The sequence below is a fragment of the Ruditapes philippinarum genome, unplaced genomic scaffold (genome assembly GCF_026571515.1).
Source record: "Ruditapes philippinarum isolate M1 unplaced genomic scaffold, ASM2657151v2 ctg1515_1_1_1_1, whole genome shotgun sequence".
Classification (NCBI taxonomy): domain Eukaryota; kingdom Metazoa; phylum Mollusca; class Bivalvia; order Venerida; family Veneridae; genus Ruditapes; species Ruditapes philippinarum.
In genome coordinates this window covers 1-21,578 of record NW_026862303.1, presented here as the reverse complement: position 1 = coordinate 21,578, position 21,578 = coordinate 1, and the positions used below count along the sequence as shown (strand labels likewise).

Below are 21,578 nucleotides of genomic sequence, written 5' to 3'. Positions count from 1 at the left end.
ACTTCATAGGATGATTGTCCATATTGGGTAGAAGACCCCTATTGATTTTGAGGTCACAAGGTCAAAGGTCAAAGTCACTTTTACCTTAATACTGAAAACAGTTTCTAGAGCATAATTAAAGTTCCAATTGGCCCACAATATTCAAACTTCTTAGGATGATTGTTCATATAAGGTAGAAGTCCCTATTGATTTTGAGGTCACAAGATCAAAGGTTAAGGTCATTATTAATAACTTAAGTATTAATCAAATCAACCTACAGCTGTTAAATTTTATAGGATGAACAGCGAATTCCCAAGTCTTACAAAAGCTTCATCCTTACTAAAAAAAACATTTTCGGGCATATAATGCTCCGCCTAGCGGTGCTCGTTATTACAGCTTATAATTTTGAACATTTTTTATGTCGATTTTTATTGGACAGTAATGCATTTTAAATTAATCATCTTTATAATGCCGCACTTGCTTAAGTTTGAGCTTCTTCGGATGATAATGACATTAATATTACCTATGTCCTCAACTGTCGTATGAATATTTTTTGTCGAAGGCTACTATTATTAATAATTCAGACTTTGATAAGAATATTAGGTCATAGGTAATTATCAGCTTAAGGTCTATTATTTAGGACATCAACTATTTACCGGTTTATTGGGTAATATTACTTTTTCTAAAATTATATAAGCTAATACGCTAGACCCTACTATTGATCCTGCTAAACATGACAATAACACGTGTCCTGCTTTAGATAAGGAAGTTAAAATGTTATTTGATTAGGTTTCAATACTGTTATAAAAATGTTGGCAACAAACATGTAGACCATGGTATGTGGTATGACTGCACAAGCACTTCGTATGCAAGTTATATCTTCATAAGTTTGCAAAGGATATAACGGAAATTAAGAAAAATCATGCCGTTAAAAATGTATTAGCCTAAAGATCACAACGTAGAAGTAATAAGGTATGAAATTATTGAGCTTTGTCAAATTTTGAAAGTAGATATTGAATTCGCATATGCATTAAATGTGTTTCACTCTAAGATGGTTTGATTTTTGAAATAATTTTTAACGACTATGTGAAATCATATGAACTTTATCAGTATCAGCAATCTAGTTGTTCTAGAGTCGCAAAGTCGATTTGGGTCTTCATAAAACCGAGGCGACTATCCGTGCAATTTAGAACGTTAGAGATTCATTTAATTCTCATGGAATTGAACCATTTCTTAGGCCCTAATGTATTTGCTTCTGGCATGAGTTGTCAAAGCGGCATAAATAAAAGTCAGTCACGATTTAAAACACCTCAAAGTCAGGGCAACATGTGTTTAAAGTTATATTTCATTAAGAAAATGAAAATTTGAACAAACAAGTTATTTGGTTGCTAGATGATGATAAAGATAATTAATGGATTTGTTAATATATTGATAAACATGTTCTTGTTTTAAACAATTCATTTCAGGTTAATTTTATAATTGTTGTCTTAGTGATTCGGACAATGTGCGGCACTACAGCAATGTCGAAGAAATCAACCAAAGGACGGGCAAAGTATGACAGTTGCTTTTTTGTGTATTTTTGTACTTTAAATGCCTTTTGTGTCGCCTCTACGGCGTAGTGGCGACATATAGGGATCACTTCTCCGTCGTCTGTCTGTCCGTCTGTCTGTCCCTCTGTCTGTCCGTCACAAAACTTGTCCGGACTACTCCTCATAAAGTACTGGTGCAATTTCATCCAAACTTTACAGGAATGATCAGTACCAAGTCTAGTTGTGCATATTTTCAGCATATTCCAGTTCAATGATTTTTTTTTCAGAGTTATGGCCCTTTAATAAATTTTATTTTTAAAGTTTGTCCGGACTACTTCTCTTATACCACTAATGCAATTTCAATGAAACTTTACAGGATTGATCTGTAGCTCAAGTCCTTGCGCATATTGCACGGGTTTTCCGGTTGAATGATTTTTGGCCGAGTTATGGCCCTTTGATAAAAAGGTGTTTTTTCTGTGTGTTGCCAGATACACAAAAGCTTGCCCGGACTACTCCTAATACACCACTGGTGCAATTTCATCCAAACTTTACAGGAATGATTAGAACCAAGTCTAGTTGTGCATATTGTAAGCATTTTCGGTTCAATGATTTTTGTCAGAGTTAAGGCCCTTTGATGATTTTTATTTTTAAAGTTTGTCCAGACTACTTCTCTTGTACCACTTATGCAATTTCTATTGAAACTTTACAGGATTGATCTGTAGCTCAAGTCCTTGCGCACATTGCACGGGTTTTATGGTTGGATGAGTTTTGGTCGAGTTATGGCCCTTTGATAAAAAGGTGTTTTTTTCTGTGTGTTGCCAGTTATATAAAAGCTTGTCCGGAATACTCTTCATAAACTACTGGTGCAATTTTATCCAAACTTTACAGGAATGATCAGTACCAAGTCTAGTTGTGCACTGTCCGTCTGTCTGTTCGTCTGTCACAAAACTTGTTCCAACATGAAATTGGCCATCATGACGCGACACATGTGATCACTGATCGCTCTAGTTTAAACCTTTAAGTGCAACTTGCTTTCTTTAAATATCAATATCATTGCTTTCGAATTGTATTTGTGTAATGTTTTTCTTCACTTGTTTTGTGAAGGCAATACGAAATACCCGTTAACTTTCAATAGTCGATCTTTTGTGATTTCAATTGAAATATTATCTTTCAGTTTAAAAATTTTGCAAATTAGATATCTAATGTGTGTTTAATAAACACTTTTATGAAATCAATATATTAATTACAGACGAAGATTGATTAACAAAGGGACATTTAACGAATTTGAGTAATACATTCAAGATGATAAGTAGGTTTAATTATTTTACTGACTTTTGTAATGTTTGGATAACAAAAAAATGCCTTCTTATGTTGTCTTTACTTTCCTATTGAAGTGAATCTGCACAGAAATACAATATCGCATTTTCCATTTGTGTATTAAGGACTTTTAGTATTTTAAAGTGTGAAAACTGATTTTAATATAATGTAATATATCATATGATTTCAGAGCAGCATTACGTTGCATATTGATACTCATGCCGTTGATGGGTCTGACATGGGGTTTTGGAGCATTGTCTCTGAATAGTGACACAATTGTTTTCCAGTTCATTTTCGCTATTCTAAATAGTTTCCAGGTATCCAGTTATCAATTAAAATCTTTATGGCACAAATTGCATCTCATACAATTGATTAACGCTGATCGCTCACGGCGAGCCCGCGCCTCTTGATTTATAGCATAGCACACCAAAGAAATATACAGAACTCAAGTCATGTACAAGTTCTAAATAAGCATATTCCTTTACTATTATATTAATAGCGTCACAGTAACTATTAATAATGTTTAACATTTGCAAATGTCTCAAATGTTTTAACGTTGTTAATTATATGTGTATAGTCTCTCGTAATTCTTATCTAGAGAATTGCTATATTATCCTACTTTTTTATGTATTTGAAACCATAGAAATGCGATTTTATCTGCAGTACATATACAAAGTAAGTTTATGTAATATAGTATGTGAAGCTTTTCCCCTTTAACAGCATATTTAAAGTATCTTGTTATTCTATATCATGTCTGCTATTTTCTTTTTCATTTTGTGTTGTTTACGTTTACGTTAACTATTAAAGATGGAGCTGTTAAAAATACTAATAGATATATTCGCTCACACATTTCTAATTACATAATTAAATAAGTTGTATTTCCCCTTTTAGTTAAGAATTGTCTCATATACATTTAGGTAACGTTCAGTCATAATAGCCTTACTTAATACGTCATATACTCATGCATATAATAATAACACTACATAATGTATCTCTGTTTCTAATATTTTGGAAGCTTTATCATATGACAATAAGCTTCAGGACAAAATCTGATTTAAAGGTACTGTAAGTTCTTCTTTCCACCCGAACCTGTTATACTTGTTTGGCTTGTAAGCACTGTACATTCATTCATCATTTTTTCAATAGTCTTTACAAAAAAATCCTTAGACATACATATGTAATAATACATATGTATGTGTACATATGTAATAATACATATGTATGTGTACATATTTAAGCAAACATGTCTAGATCACAAGTCAGAAACTTTCCTAATACATTATAAAACCAGTTCTTACATAAAGAACTACATCTTCGCTATGTCCAAACTAAAATCCGTTTGATGACACAAACTTACACACACCATATGAGACTGCGATAGGTGTGTAATTCTCTAAACGTAGAAAGTTGCGCAGCATAGCATTTGTGCATTAGAAAAATTGTTATCCCTTAAGTTATCAAGGGCCAGACAATAGTGTCAAACTGATACAGGAAAGTATGGCCAGCGTTTTCATAACAGCATTATTTTGTACTCTTTTCGGATCATTATATAATACTAAATGTTCGTATGTTGCTTTTATAATATAATAAATGACACCATTGTCTAGAATATTAATAATTTCCATTTTTGAATGACCTTTTTGTATTGATGAGAATTAGTATGATTTACAGGGACTGCTGATATTCATATTTCACTGTGTGATGGACAAAAAGGTAACCCTTTTTTTCATTTACCACACATTGGTATCATCACTATTTTTATAGTCTTATTCCGTTGAAATAAATTATTATAGTTTTTAGAAAAAGGCATTGTTTAATGATAGGTTTAAAACAAAATGATTTTCTTGTTTTATCGATCTTTTACTATTTGAAAGAAAATGTAATCTGGATAGCTCTGTTGTCAAGCTATTTGTTTATATGATCATTGCTATCGGTAGATTTCAGATTTTTCACTAAGCGACATAATCTTGATGATTTAAATTGAGATTAAAAAGTAAGTCTAGAACAAAATAGTTTGTGTATGTGATTTGATGTCACAATCAACAGCATTTTGCTTACTAGATTGTCACAGTTATGTTTGTTTCTTCGTTAATGAAAATAAACATCAATGAATTCAATAAAACATGGCATGACTTCAATTTCAGATAAAAGATGCGCTTTCAAAACAGAGATACAAGTGGCTTCAGTCGTTGCAGAGTTTCGGAGTACCTGAAGGAAAGAGAAATGTATTGACTTCATTTTTCATAAATTAAAGAACATAAAGATCTTTACTATGATTCATTAAAACAATGCTATTAAAATTATATTTTATTATGGGTTACAATACATTTTTTAGCAAATTGTTTGATTAATTGTAAATTTCAGTACATAGTTATTTAATTTTACCATAACCTGCTGGAAACCAAAACTTACAAGCATTTGTCACTAGTACAGAGCTAAGCTATCCTATACGTCCGTGCTATTTGACCACGTTCAATGTTGTTGGTAGTTCTGTTTCTATTAATTGATAATTGAATTCAGTAAACTTTGAATGAGATAAATTCATCATAACAATTATTCAGATTAAGGCTTTTAATCATTACGAAACAACGGCGGCCAACAAATGACTAATGAATTATAGGCACATTATGCCTCAAAAACGAATAAAGTAATTTTCTTACTTTCGAACTGATAAACGGAAAACATGAGTTTTAAACATAAATATGTTTGAAAGTTTTACAACATATCAGATACTCAGGTGTTTGGCCGACAAGTGACTTTTTGGAAACTGTAAGATGACAACAAAATTAAAAAGGACTTGAGAAATGAAAATAAAAACATTTCGGAGGCATAATGAGCGTGCAATATCTTAATCCTTTACCTCATATAGGCGTGTTTTCACGACGTTTCACTCCAACAAATAGTGAAAAATATCATAATTAGTATCCTATTTAGACCCCAAACAGTTGTACTTTCTTGAGAAGTGTTGTTAAAAATCTTAAGTTCACGTGTAACCAACACGGAAAAGCCTTTGATTCTATATCAATCCATTGAGAAATTACAGCACTTTGAAATCAGTTTTGATGGAAAAAGTCAACGCAAAATAGTGATTTTCGGCACTGTTGAGATGTCCCCTCGATTGAGCATACCGTTACAAAGGCTATGGTCCAGTTTGATTAATTTTAAAACATTTTTTATAGTTTCATTGCAATATGATCTTGAAACAGACATTGTTCACAAAATGCACATGCGGTAATTGGTTAATTATCATAAAAACGGTAAAAAGGAACTCAATATTAATTGTATCTACATATACCGGGTGTCAACTTCCAAAATCAGTTCGTTCTTATTTCTCTTTTAAGAAAACAGAGGACACATCTGACTTTTGAAGACAAAGAAGACTGAGTTAATCGAATGAGGACTACAAATAAATCTGTCGGGCATACTGAATTTTTACAACTGGAGTTTTTTCTATAACATCATTTTGTCAAATGTCTGCTCATTCAGAGCTTTCCATGGATCCATCGAGTAATTCAAATATATGTTTGTCGGCCATACGCATATTTACAAAATTCAATGGATCCATCAATGTTGTATTTGTTGAATGTTTTCATATTCTAAATTATCCTCCCAATCAAATATTGAATGTTTCATATGTCAGTATGCCAATTGTCTGTATATTTCCATGGATACATCATAGTTTTCAATGGATCAGTTGATAAAGTATTTTAATCATCGATTTCCTAGACATCTACTAATTTTCAGCCTTCAGAATGTCTATCAATGTAGTATTCCAAATATAGATCTGTCGAACGATTGCAAATTCTTTACTATATACAACATCTTGTGTACGTGATATTGCATAAACTTCCAAATATGTGTGATTGTTTCTTTTGTTTTTATATAATATGGATAAATACAAATGTGTTCTTGCAAAGAATAAAGAATAAATGAACAGCCATTGTCACTGTGGTTCATGTCGAATTGTTATTCAGATATTAAGAAATGGTTTGATATTTTGATAGTGATTGTAGCTCATATTTTTTAAATTTACATTTATCGTACTTTTTAAAACTATACAAATCTATATATGTATCACCTTTTTTGTAAAAAAACTGTTACTTTATTAAAGTAGATAACATATTTGTAATTGTATTTTGTTATCAATGCAAATGATTGAACTTTATGTTTCATTTAAGAAAAAAGAAAGTCTTAAGTTTTAATGTCTTCATTAGGAAGTAGACAAACATAACCAATACCCTGCCACAAATCCAAAAATACCAAAACTAAAAATAACATCCTTTGGAATAACACGTTTAATAACATGAATGGGTTTAAACAAATGAATTTGTACTAATATATCGGAACAAAGAGGTACATAAGGAGCACAAAGTATCTCAAAAGGACCCACATAAGAGATGTTTTGCTGTTTTTATCATGATATCAAAAGTATCATATTTTTTCATATCGATACTTATACATCAACAATAAAGCATGTATATATTATCTGCAACTTAAATCAATGACCCAGTGATTGAGTGGCAGGAAATATAAGACCACTAGCCAAATTTTGTTGTTCCCTCTAAAATAACCTAGATCTGCGCCTGAATGTTTATATATTAATAAGCGCTTTTTTGTTAGATATGAGACATCAAAAGTAGGCATTGTTTATGTTAAATGTCATTTATGTACTTTAACTGTGTTGATAAAGTGCCGTGACCCCAGGTTCCTCTTCTTGGATTATTACAGCACGAGCATGCACCTGAATAGAAGTAAGCTGACTGGATACCTTCCTTATATGAAAGTTATCTTGATATGAAAGGAAAAAAAGTTTTTGTTTTTCCAGACCAATGTTATTACAAATCAAAATTAAGCAGACAACATCTTAAACAGACCACAATTTTCCTAGCAAATAAAGTGTAAAGACGGTGCAAAATATTATTAACAAGAACTATACATATGGTATTGTTAATAACATCTTGTAAGAGTAAATTCCCTTCAACAAAAAGCTCCAGCTTGTACACTTTCCATGATATCACAAAAAACAGACAACAAAAGTCAGTCATTCAATTAAAAAACATGAAAACGACAATTTACAGGATGGTGGCTATTTTTAATTTAGAATAGATTTTGAAGATTTATAAATGAAAAAATATTTTACCACATTTCAAAAGCTTGAATATTGGTGATACATTTTATGACCAGCCCTGATAAAAATATAATAGATTGTATCAAAAGTTTTTGTCTTTTGTCTTACATACTTTAAAGAATAAAACATAATAGAGAGAAAAATAGTTATATTTGAAATTGATGATCAAGTATGCACACTTAGTCTTGTATGCAATATATCACCTAAATATACTCCACATTTAACAAACTCTCCCTCTTGCTACTGCGATTACATTGTATATTAACCCATTACTTCATATACACGCCATTTAACGCCTTTATCACCCCCCCCCTTTTTGTTGTCTCAAATGATGAAAAAATGCCTTATTTAGGCCCCAAACACTTGTTTTTGTTTGAATAATGTTGTTAAAAAAAGTGACCTCTTTTTCGGCGCGGCCCCCCAACCAAAAGATACATCAGGGGGTTGCCAGAAGGGGGATGTGCCCCCTTCTGTTTGGGGGGTTTGAAGGGTGGCGGAGTCCCCCTCATCGCCAAGAAAATTTTGGACTTGTGAGAGGCTGTAAATGACCCCAGATTGATCATAAGGTAACGTGTAACCAACGCTGAAAAGCATTTGACTCTATCTCAATCCATTGAAAAGTTACAGCACTTTGAAATCAATTTTGATGGAAAAAATCAACGCAAAATAGTGATTTTTGGCAATTTTGAGATGTCCCCTCGTTGCCATGGTAACAGAAAATTTAAGCCTGAGCATGTTGTTGCAAGGGCAATGGTCCAGTCAACATTTGTGCCAAGTTTGATTAGTGTTGAAGCAGTTTTTATAGTATTATAGCAATTTGAACTTGTAACGGGAGACTTTTCAATGAAAACAGCCATTTTTCACAAAATGCTCATGAAGTAATGGGTTAAAGGCGTAAAATGAAACAAACAAACATTGTATACTATATATGGAAATGTTATGGTCAAAATTGGACACATGCGTTTAGAAAAAATCAATGATAAAATGAAATTTTCTGTAAGAATACGTAAATTGTAAAGAAAAGTTGTGTCTCCAAAACATTTGCGTTACTTCAAGGATACAAAAATTAATTGTGTATATACAATGCCAACCTGACCTGACCCATGCAAGAAGAATATCTTTGGATCAAGCACTATAAAAAAACACAATAAACGGTATATATTTGCTATTTTTTATGTTTGATGGTATTAACCGATTGATAACATATATAGGTTTCATATGAAACTAGTTTTATTGAGGCAATATGTGTCCATAATTCGATTAAAATATGATTGTGAATGAAAGCGTGTCCGTTTATGTAATTTAAATTATGTAATTTAAGTAAACAAAAGCCATTAGACAAGCATGACCAGACACTTGCCTATATAGACCAGTTATTACAATTCCATGGAGAAATAAAAAACATCATACACCGCATCTGTAATATGGTGCGCAAATGTATCGTAATAACGCAATAATCTTTAAACTGGAATAAAATGATAATGTATGTTACCAAAATATCCGATGACAATACAAATGACACATGCGATTACAACAACCATTCTGTAAAATTAGTCTTTACTTTCCTGTTATATATTTCTTATTAACATGTCATGAAAAAATCTAAATATCATTCTATTTTTCATCTATTTATTTTTTCTTTTGGTATTTTTGTTTTGATTATCAAGATACTTCATACTCCAGGTTCACAATGGCATTCACTTAAATATACATTGAGAACATTATTATAATTATGTAAAAATCATAAATATCAGAACACGTGACCTACAGAGTAAAATCGGTCTTTAAGTGAAAGCGTTTGCAACATGCTACTTACATAAGACTGTTGTTAACTATATACTGCATAGAATTAATTCTTCGTAACATTTTATATAACATACGTATAGTCAATACTAAAAAAATACTTAAAAATATATTAACATATGAAAGACAGCAGTTTCTGCAATTTCGGTACGAATTTATTTTATTTACGAGTTACTTTTAAGATCATTTGTTCCACCGAGTCATGTCACATCTAAATAGTTATAGACACTTGCTCTTGTCGTAATAATCTGTTGTTGCATGTGATAATTATAGTTGTCGGCCTTGTTAGATGTCGGAGCTGAAAGTTGTTACAAGTATTTGGTCAATAGTCTTCGAAAAAAAGAAAACACAGACAATAACAACATGTTTTGTATTGTTTGTATCAACAAGCTTTTTTCTCAACAATTTTAAAAAGGTTGTTGAATCCGAAGTCCTATGACGTGTAGTGGAAACAACTATGAAAGGTTTATCAATAAAACAGTTCGTTTATTTATAACGGGGGACTAGCATAGCATGATTTCTTTTATACGCGCTGCATATTAAGTATTAAAGCATTTAATCAAACTATTTAGTTGCGTGTTGAGTTAATCTGCATTCTGGAACATACATGTACATCGAAAACGGGGTTTTCAAGTCATTAACAAACGTAATACTCATTGTTTTTTAGATAATACTTTCATAAAAGGATATAAGAGAGGAGTATAATAACCCATTCATTATATGTTAATGTTATTACAGGGTCATTTTAGTTATCAAATAACTATAACGTAGTACTGAACGTTTGTTTGATTTGACCTGATAAAAAATGATGAGACATTAAATGGCCAAAGTATCTAATTGGTAAAAAGATCGAATAAAGTGATCATAAAATAAATAGTATAAATTACGAATATTTGGTATCTTGTTCATGCATTATGCAAATTGATTCTCAGTTTGATTGTCTTTATTTATATATTTTATAAAGGCAAGTTTTTATATTTTAATTTAAAATATTTTTCAGCTTTTATTGCATAAAAAGTTTAAGGTATTATTTATTTTATTCAATTCTAAAATAATATATATTTTAGTGGTTTAGAATTGTGTATCTCAAAACAACTAAACTGTATGTATATATCAAACAGTTTTTCAAATTTCTTTTTTCTTAGCACAAACGATTTGCATTATGTTTATGTTTTCAGTCTTTGTTGTAATTGAATTGTGAATATGGCAGACGGGAAAAATCAACTTTGTTTGATTGCTTTTGGAGAAAATAAAATAGAATGTTTGTACTGGTAAATTTTTATAAAAACCCGTAATAATGATGTCAAAGAGCTAGGTTCACTAACCACTGAAAATTGCCCAACCTCAGAAATAGCTGAAAACATTTTAATTAGTGGTTAAATATATCTAGTTGATGAAAGAAACATTTTTTAACAAAAATTCTTAACGATGACGTCAAAATTTTCTCCTGTTATTCCGGTTAATATTAGAATCAAACGTTTATTGATCGCGCAAAATAAAAATAACGTCTACTATATTTAATGTGAATTTTTCCTTTAAGAATAATCCTTACCTTACTAGATAGCTTTGATGAAATTAACTGTATTAATTTAATGTTTTCCAAGAATAAAGCAGTTAACCAATTTTTGGATACACAAAATTTGGACAAGTTTGGCCTTTTTGTTTATTATATTTCAGTCATGTCAGAAAAGGAGTGAAATTCACATGTTATATCTTGAAAATCATAAGTTTTGCACTTTTAAAATTTGAATATGAATTGAATGAAAATTAGATTTACAAATTTGCTTAAGAAGGATTGATAACAAAATTTAAAAAAAAAATGTTGCAGGAATAGTCAATAAGTATTAAATTCATATATCATATATTTAACATATAAAATAATGAATATAAACGCATAAATAAAAAAAATGATTGGGTTATGATGCTTGTTAAGTAAAATACCATCAGCTAACATAGCGTAATTAATAGGATGATAAATGCGAACATTGCTTTTTAAATAAAGGGTAAGAAAATAAAATCGATATCTAAGGATTTGTGTCCGAACAAATATTATATATATCAACAATCAACAAGTTATAAAAACTATAACAACTTTTTAAAGAAAATTTATGTGATATCGCTTGAAACTTAATCATAGTCAATTGAATTAGATATTGAACAAATATGTGAAAAAATCAACTGTTGTTATTCAGCATCATGCCACCTTAAAGACAGAATTTCTGTATCATTTCTTACACCATTTTTTAACACTGTATAAATAAATAATGTTTCTTGCTATTTACAGAGACTTTAACAAATAAAATAGTTAATAATGATGAAAGTTGTATCAACATTGTTTTAAGGTAATGACGTAAGCAACGTCGACAAGATATGATATATTAGTCTGCCTCACTGCCAGATGGTTCGTCAACTGCAACGTCGATTTGAAATTTTGTGGCGTTTGACTCTCTCTCCCGCTATGACGTCCGTTGGACAGATACCATACTATGGCAGCAATATGGGCACACATTCCAACGACTCTTGAGCCACACCTGCACGGAAATACCATCCATCTACTGCCTCGTTTTCAACTTGAATCCAAAGCATACACTCAGAGGCACTAATAACCCAACACAGACATTTTTCTGTATAAATAGATTATTTGTGAACGGATTTTAATCAAATTTGGACTTTACAAAATTCAACATATCATACTTACTACTTGGAATTATATTTACAATTCATTAATAAGAAAATAGATAAAATAGCATAACAAATAGGCTACTGTAAAATGAAAAATCGCAAAATGACTGTAAAATTGTAACACAATAAACAGTCTCTGAATCCCATTAAAGCTGTATGTTTACCAGTTCTAACACTTTGTATGTCCTCCCAGTTGGCTATAACGAAGTAAACACTTCTGCATCATAGTTCTCTATTCCTAAATTAGGGCTTGCTCTTGTTCCAGCAAATTGCGAGGAGCTTTTGGTCGCTTTCTCACACACCTGTTCAATTCAGCCGACAAGTGAGATCTTAAGATCTATGACTTGGAAAACAGAAGTTGCTGGAACTCGAGGAAGCCCTTATTCCGGAATGGAGTTTTTTTTCTCAAGCCTTCACTACGTCATAACCATGAGAAAGGTGTTTACACTTTGTTATAGCCATGGGATGACACAGAAAATATTAGAACTGGTTATTATACAGAATCAGTGGGATTTAGAGACTTTTCATTGTGTAACGATATTTACAGTCATTTTGTGATTTTTCATTTTGCAGTGTTATTTTCTCTATTTTCTTGTTAATGAATTGAAAGTAAAAATTAAATTATAGCAAATAAGTATGATATGTTGAGTTTTGTATGTTCAAAGACTGAACAAAATCTGTTCACAAGTAACCAAGTTATACCGGACAATGTAACTGTCGGGTTATAAGTGCCTCTGAGTGTAGAAGGAAGCTTGTAAAATAAGATTTAGTTATTTTTAATGAGATAATCGCCGTTGCTTTAGTGCTTCATTCACGAATTCGGCGTAACGTCGTAAAAATGGTCTCAATTACGACTAATTTGCTTGACAGGAGAAGATTGGAAAATGTCTCAGGTACACCAAGTATAAAAAATCATGAAATAATACATACGTAATTGTATTTAAAGATATCAACGAATCAAAAGTAGCCATCAATAGTCAGTTTGTCATTTTCACAAATAATCTTGAAAAATAAACACTTTCATGGAAATATTCTTTATGAGGTTTAAGTACAATGTTTCAACAAAGGTTTGCACTCATTCATTTTTTCCAATTGAATTGCACAATTCTGCGTTACTTTTGCACAATTTCTGCGTTATTTACACATTCTTGCGTTACTGGATATACACGGTGAAAAAGAATAGCAATAGTTAAACAACCTCGTTTTATTTTAGATTTATTTTATGCTATATTACAGCTTTGAATCAAAATTTAAGTACTTCCGCTGCAGTCATGGGTGTTAATTTTCTCCTGTTTTAACCTTTCATCTTCTGTTTGCACCATTTCTGCAAGGAAATAAAGTAAACTTAAAAGTATATATGCTAAGCAAAACATATCATCGTTTTCCCAAACTGAAGCGTTTGGTAATAAGGGAGGTAATTTGTATACAACTGTTGTCACAGGGTGAGAAAAATGTGCAAGCTGACCTGAACTCGAACCCGGTACCCTCGGAATACCGAACCGCTGCTATACCGACTGAGCTATCCGGCCGCTTACACATCTTCTCCCCTAAATAGTGAACAGTTCTGAACCGTGACACAGTAATAATTTCTTGTTACTTAATGAGGTAATGATTGTAAGAAAAAGGGAAAAAATAGCACGTTTTACCTGTGGGAACCAAAGTTTTTCCCCGGTCACGTTACATCCACACTCAATGCCGCATATATTACAGATATTCGAGTTTTTTGCCGACAAAGGTTCGTAGAATACAGTAACTTGATTACCTAGGATAAAAGATTAATCATATTGTTACAGTAATAATCTTTAAGATCACTCAAAAATAACAACCCCATAAAAATGTTTAAAAAGGATAGTGTTAATCGTTCACAAACGGCTACCTTGAAAAGGGACATCAAATGTAACGGTTACCACACAAAGAATTGTTAGCTTTTCGTGAATATTCTATATATTACACGGGAGAAAATTGCAACATTTTCTACATCCGATATGACAAGGCATATTCATAAACAAGAGGGCCATGATGGCCCTTGATCGCTCCCCTGACCCATCAACCGCATCCAAGCAATGTCTTAGACAAGCATCCTGGCCAAGTTTGATGACAACTGGGTCAAACATGTGACCTCTAGTGTGTTAAAAAGGTTTTTCAATATTTGGGCAATGTGACCTAATTTTGATCGGAGACGACCCTTATTCAAATTTGACCTAGAAATCATCAAAACAACCTTCCTGACCAATTTCCAGGTAATTTGGATAAAAACTGCAGCCACTAGAGTGTTAAAAAGATTTTTCTATTTTTAGCTCCTGTGACCTAGTTTTTGACCGGACATGACCAATCTTCAAACTTGATCTAGAAATCATCAAAACAACCTTCCTGACAAATTTCCAGAATATTTGGTTCAAAACTGCAGCCACTAGAGTGTTTCCAAGCTTTTTCTATGTTTAGCTCCTGTGGCCTAGTTTTTGACCGGAGATGACCAATCTTCGAACTTGACCTAGAAATCATCAAAACAACATTCCTGACAAATTTCCAGAATATTTGAATCAAAACTGCAGCCACTAGAGTGTTAACAAGATTTTTCTTTTTTTAGCTCCTGTGACCTAGGTTTTCATCGGAGGTCACCCATGATCGAACTCATCCGAGATATTATTGAGACAGATAATCTGACAAAGTTTTATGATGATTGAGGAATAAATGCGACTGCTAGAGTGTTTACGAACTAAATGTGGACGGACGACGGACGACGGACAAACATCGATCATAAAAGCTCACCCTGAGCATGCTCAGGTGAGCTAAAAACATCTTTTCTTACATTTTATTGTAAGCTTTCCCAGTTCGTAAATCGAATATTTTTTTAATATTTAAGCGAAGGAAACATATGCACGTCCCCATGATTACGTCAGACATTCAGCGACTATGTGGATGCGGCGCTAACAAAAGTTTGGCGGCGTAAGTTTTATCAACATTTATGAAAGTACGAGGATTGTCCCACACGGTTGACTGGTTGTCAAGCAAAGATGTACGCCCGTGCTTAATACGATTTTATATTGGTTTTATCACTTTGAAGTTGATTAAGACACATTATTTCAAGAAAGTAAACATGCATTTTGTACGGATCAGTTTATCGAAAACAAAGAACATTTTGTTGCAAAGTGCTTATTTTATAGACATATACGTTATGAATATTTTGGTGAACTAAATAATACAAATGATTTTTACTCAAAGACTGATCCAGAAAAATTAGTTTATTTGATGAAAAACAAATCTAGAACTTTGGCTAAATACATTGTCAAAGCATACTTGTACAGACGACAAAGCATGTATAGATAAATTTAAAATATAAATCAAATATCTTATGAACTAAAAATTAATCAAAGAGTATATATAATAGTTCAATCACGTTATAGCTACGTTATCTACAGATAAGCCTGTTAATATAATCACTTATAAATATTTCATGTTTATAAGATGACTTATAGGCCCATTGGACCGGCTGTATTTAATATGTTGTATAATTTGATTTGTAAAATGAGCCGCGTCATGTCAAAACCAACATAGTGGGTTTGCGACCAGCATGGATCCAGACCAGCCTGCGCCTCCGTGCAGTCTGATCAGGATCCATGCTGTTCGCTATCAGTTTCTCTACTTGTAATAGGGTTTGTAAGCGAACAGCATGGCGCCATGCTGGTCGCAAACCCATTATGTTGGTTTTGTCATGACGCGGCTCAAATATGTTTTCATAAATTAATAATACTTACTTACTTACTTACTTACATACATAAGATATGAAAGCATTAGTTTAGGCCGACTGAGAACAAATTTTCTTCAAAACTTAGTAAGTTGTCAATAACGTATGAAAGTTTCCTAATGTTATGACGACATTTACCGTATGCCTAACACTTTGTGGCATAATCTAAAGGAAATCGCAAAAATATGTACATGTATGTACTTCATACAGTGCTCATATAAGCACAATACAATAAAATTAGGACGAGATCCAGCAGATGGTTATTAATTTAGTGCTGAATAACACCTATGGTCATGGTAAAAAGTTAAATACTGTAAAAGTGACAGAATGTTTTGCGATCATTGATATACAACTGCCATTAGAGGTGACAAAACAGAAATATACAAAATGGGATGCCTAAAGTCAAGCGATCATGAACAGTATAGAAAATTGAAATCTTGTTAATTAGGACAGACATCAAAATTTTCGCAGTTTCTCAGAAATTAAAGACAGTAAAAAGCTGAGTATGCTGAAAAATTAAAAGACAATTTTAAGAAGGTGGTTTGACATAAATAGTTTATCTGTCACAGAGATGATACTTTGAAGGGGAGAAACATTTCCCGGGAAAAAACATTGCACAGAAATAAATAATATACTTGGTTCATAGTACTCGTACGCCTTACAAGGCACCGGTTTTATTTGTGCAACCATTTTGTCCCTTACAACAGAAATGTCTGTACATATATCCGCATAAGTAACCTTAAAAACATTAAAATTTACAATGTAAAGATAATTAGTATATTTGAATGACAATACATTAAATAGAAGAATGATTCATTTTTTCTTCATATATCATCAATAGTTCATTAATCTAAACAAACAAAAACTTATCAAACATGATCAAAATGTTTAAATTATCAAGGTTTAAATATCAACTAAGTGGAAAACAATCTATTTGATAACGACTTACTAATATGTATGAATTAAATGAGATATGATAAATAACCATTTTCTAGTGTTTCCAAACATTTCGATGAAAAAATAAGTATCAACAAATTCGTTCTTAAGAAAGAACAAAGCAGTTATTATAAATTATTATGAATTCCGTTTGTGAGAAAATAATGACATATATATTCAACAACTTAATTATGTCTTTATAGCTTTATGTGCCTGTAAGAACAATATTTACGTTGAAATATTCTGAGAATGAGATACTGGTACCTCATCATAGTAAAGAATGACATTCCTGTCCTCTATTTCAGTCCTTTTGAGAAGCTTATGTTCAGAAATGCTCCACCTGTTAGCTTCAAAACCAGACGGAATACCAACTTCAACAACAATCATGCCACTGATTTCATCTTCTAGCCATCTGGTATATGAAACATATGTATAAAGTATGAAAGTCTGGAAGGTCTTCGTCATGATATTAAGTGTTTTCAAGGAAGCCAATTAGAAACTTTGCGGTATTATTGTTTCAAGCAATAACGAGAGCAAAAAAGGATTAAGAAAGTGTATACTTTGTAGTCAACATTCACTGAGAATTATCCGTATTATATTAATACTTATGAACATAGTCATTATAATCGGGTCTGCAGTAGTGAAATATTGGCTATTTACGTGCCTCTTTTTATTGGTCCTGACTTCCGAGAGACCTGCCATTTTCAAGATTGTTATTTAATTAGCACTAGTTATTTAATCCAATACATATTATCATTATATGTCTTTTGATTATTACCTGACACACGACCGTAATGTAAATCCATTGATTGTTTCTTTGAGTACAGTTACGTTCAGTTTTAAACTCCTGGCTTCAAGGTCCATATTTATGTTATAGAATAAAGATACCTGTTTAAAATAATGAAGCGGTAAGTTATAATTGTTCCTATGTTTTTCCCACTATATTAACTTATAAAGACCTTTAAAATTGTTTATTCAGTAAGTGCTCGCCTATATTGTCTCTTCCCGGTGGCGAGGGTAAACAAACCCAAACACTCACAAAATATTCAGTATTAGTTTGATAATTATCTTTGAAACTTGTATTCAACATTTGCTTACAGTAAAAATATTTTTTAAGTTTCATATCGTTCCATTCACCAATTGTTCTTGAAAGCTTGTCTTCTTTTCTTCATTCTTATATTCAATCAAATGTTAATGTAACTTGATCTTAAATTTACCAAAATCACTAGACTAAAATATAATTTATATACTTACGGTGAAAATAGCTGTTGAGCCCTTCTTTCCCCAGGCGTATATGCTAATCTTACTTGTATCTGTTGACAGCTTTCATTTTTAACAGAAAGTATGATGAACAACGTGAGAGTAACCAATCATATAGTAAATTTTGTGTAGGAACATTATCATTAGAACAACAAAATTTGCATAATTATCAACATTGTAACGTACAAGTTTATACCATCCTATTGGCTACTGCTTCATGCTTTACAAGAGAAAAATCATTTGAAATAAATTTATTTGTTCTACATATTTAATGTACGAGTATATCATAATATTCGAAAACCAAGTATTGTTCACATTTAGTTTAATGACAATTATACGTGTAATAATTTTACTACGAGTACTACAGTATACTATACTTTCTAACTTAGTAAATTAGCGTTGTAATCTTTTAATATACAGTACATGTGTATATTACTAATCACATTTTACGAAAGCACCATGAATGACAACGTTAATATATTTAATGTTTGAACTTGTGATTATAACTTACATCCTCCATCTGCACAATCATTGCATTATTTTCAGTTATTCGGAATGTCTTTTCTCGAGGACGAATGTCTGTGTATGACAACTTTATTGTCATATCTCTAGCAGAGTTTACTGAAGCTGCCATTTCAGACAGAGCTTGTAAACCAATTACTGTATCCTAAAATAATTAACGTCATGAGCTATGACATACAAAAAAATTAAGATGTAAAATGTGTGCATAAAAAAAACAGTTCAATAGTTGCTTCTTAATGTTTTTGATTCCTGTGCACATATTGTTTTATTAACCCCTCACCTTTTTCGTAATGCTAATTTCCCATAGGCCTCTGGGAGTTATTTTTACTGTTAATGCAAGTGTACCACGTGACTTAGAATTTTGTACTGTTACATAGGTAACAGTATTTTTAATAGTATAAAATCTGGTCACGTGGTCTATTTTATAAATAGAATTAAATAAAATGGCCGCCATTTCTTTTCTCGATTCATTCTTATTTTCGACGTTAAACACCGATAGGACATCAATTTCTTCTCAGGAGTAACTATGACACTCATAAAATTTAGTTGTTCGCACCCTGGTGTGCTTTTCGCGTATAAAATATCTTTTTGTTGAATAGTCAAAATACGAACATCCGTTTTAAACGGAAGTAATTTCAATGTAAATAATTATGTGTCAAACTGGAACATGCAGACGGTTTAAGCATGCAACAATGGATTATTCAAAATTTTAATCAGTGAAACGTTACAGATATGGTGGACAGACATAAGATATCATCGTTATTTGTCACAAACCATGCTAAGAATATTCTCGAAACAGAAGGATTAGATTTCACAGATCATAACCGTGTAAATGGGTTAGTGTTTTGCTTTCTAGATAAAACCTAGCTTATTGTATGTTTATAATTTGTAGAAATCATCAGTTGCTTAAAGAATAAAAGAAAAAGAAAACTTCTCAAGTAGGCCTAAAGTACACTTAAAACTTAAAAGGTAAGGGCAGTTTAGTTATTGTTACTTTTGGTTTATTTTTGTAAAAGTTAGAGTGAGTTGACAATTTCAGATCATCACAGTATTTTTGTTCTGGGTAATAAAATAAATAACACATGGGTTTGTGAGTAACAGTAAAAATAGCATCCCTCGTAAAAATACTGTTACCCTCGGCTTCGCCTCGGGTAACAGTATTATCCATGGGATGATATTTTTACTATTACCCACAAACCCATGTGTTATTTATATAATATTGACTTTATAAAATATGAATTAATTGAAAGTTTTTTTGATGATGCAAAAAATTCGATCATGACCATAGTTAGTAATGTGAGACAGAAAAATTATGAGTGGATAAACTAGCCTTTCAATGTATTAGACAATAACTATTTACCAAAGTAAATTAACAACCTAATCAACGGATTATAAAAGTTATTTTATTATTTGAATATTAAAAACATTAATATATATACAATATTAAATTATCTGCTCTAGAACAGAATTGCTCGTAAAATTTCGGTAAAAATAAATGCATTTTTCTTTATGTAAGAGCTAACCTGTGTAGAAATAAAACCACCATATGGGTTCCGTTGAGCAATTAACCATTTTTGTATTAGTAAGCCCTTAACAGTAGACCCCCACTCAACAAACGCCAACAAACCATATGCTGTCATTTCAATTGATGCAGCAAGGGTATTTCGTCCAAAGTGAAATATTGACGTTGGAGGTTTGTTTCGCTCTTCCCAGTACATTTGTCCTGTCACGCAAATAAGAAACATTTAAACAATTTGTTTATCAATCCCGCCTTTAACATTTGATATTTAATTGAAATCTGGCTAAGCTATGGTGATGATTTTAACAAATATTCAACACTTTATTACTTCCTGAGAAAATTGTTTATATTCATAAAAACTTTTATTGTATACCTGTTCCGCCTTTAGATAAGTCATCTAGCATATTTCTAGCACGCCACGCCCCATTATGGTCAGTTATGGTTAATGCATAAGCTGATATTGCAACAGTATAGACTGATGTCTGATTCTCTAGATTGTTAGCTAAAAAATTGGAGGCATCTTTAATGGACTTGTCAAGTCGATTGAGACAGTCGTCGCAAAACTAGATAAACGTGACAGAAAATATTATTTAGGTGATATATCTAGTAAAGGCTAATTTTATTCAATAGTTAAATTTATACTTAATTTCAAAAACAAATTAAACCAATTTTATTTTTTTTAAATTAAAGATTAATCTTATGCTTTGTACTGTCCGCATATTAATATTAACTTTCCATTTTGTATACATTATCCGGTGGTTTGTTGCAGCGTTTTTTAGGTATATAACCAAAACATGAAAATCGCCATCACAATAAGAGAAAAGTAATTGCTAAGAAAAGTGTATTCAAACTAATAAGGTATATTTTTTTATCACAAACCAAATAGGCAGCGCTTACGCAAAGAAGGTATGAGTCTACCTAGTTATTATTTATTGTTTCATTATTATCTATATGGAAACCCTTTCTACTATTCCGCTATGAAATGCTTGCAAATCTGTTCATGTGCAGCAGCGACAAATGAACCAACAGGACCAGTGAAACCGAAATGCTTAAACATGTTGTGAAATAATTTTGTATTGTTGTAATTGATATTATATGTCAAAATCTATAAAATAATACAGAGCTTGGTAATAAAAGACCAGAAAGAACTAAAAAAAC

The 21,578-nt window shown here is 31.6% G+C and overlaps 2 protein-coding genes across 2 annotated transcripts in view; one reads left to right on the top strand and one right to left on the bottom strand.

The window, feature by feature from the left end:
* The window catches only part of LOC132718593 (adhesion G protein-coupled receptor L2-like), a 41,041-nt gene extending 34,123 nt beyond the window's left edge, over positions 1-6,918 (top strand). The window contains exons 25-29 of the mRNA XM_060702309.1: positions 1,446-1,531; positions 3,016-3,142; positions 4,497-4,538; positions 4,970-5,050; positions 6,167-6,918. Coding sequence (XP_060558292.1) covers positions 1,446-1,531; positions 3,016-3,142; positions 4,497-4,538; positions 4,970-5,050; positions 6,167-6,193 — 363 coding nt within the window. The 3' untranslated portion in view covers positions 6,194-6,918. The remainder of the gene's footprint in view (positions 1-1,445; positions 1,532-3,015; positions 3,143-4,496; positions 4,539-4,969; positions 5,051-6,166) is intronic.
* A 6,719-nt stretch (positions 6,919-13,637) lies between these two features.
* On the bottom strand, positions 13,638-20,983 carry LOC132718592 (CD109 antigen-like; the record flags this gene model as incomplete). Its single annotated transcript, XM_060702308.1, is given in 9 exon segments — positions 13,638-13,762; positions 14,085-14,200; positions 16,819-16,921; positions 17,384-17,531; positions 17,898-18,007; positions 18,374-18,442; positions 18,891-19,046; positions 20,425-20,624; positions 20,794-20,983. Coding segments are annotated over 9 exon segments (1,122 nt in total), but the record flags the coding sequence as incomplete, so codon positions are not given.
* Positions 20,984-21,578: the final 595 nt, after the last annotated feature.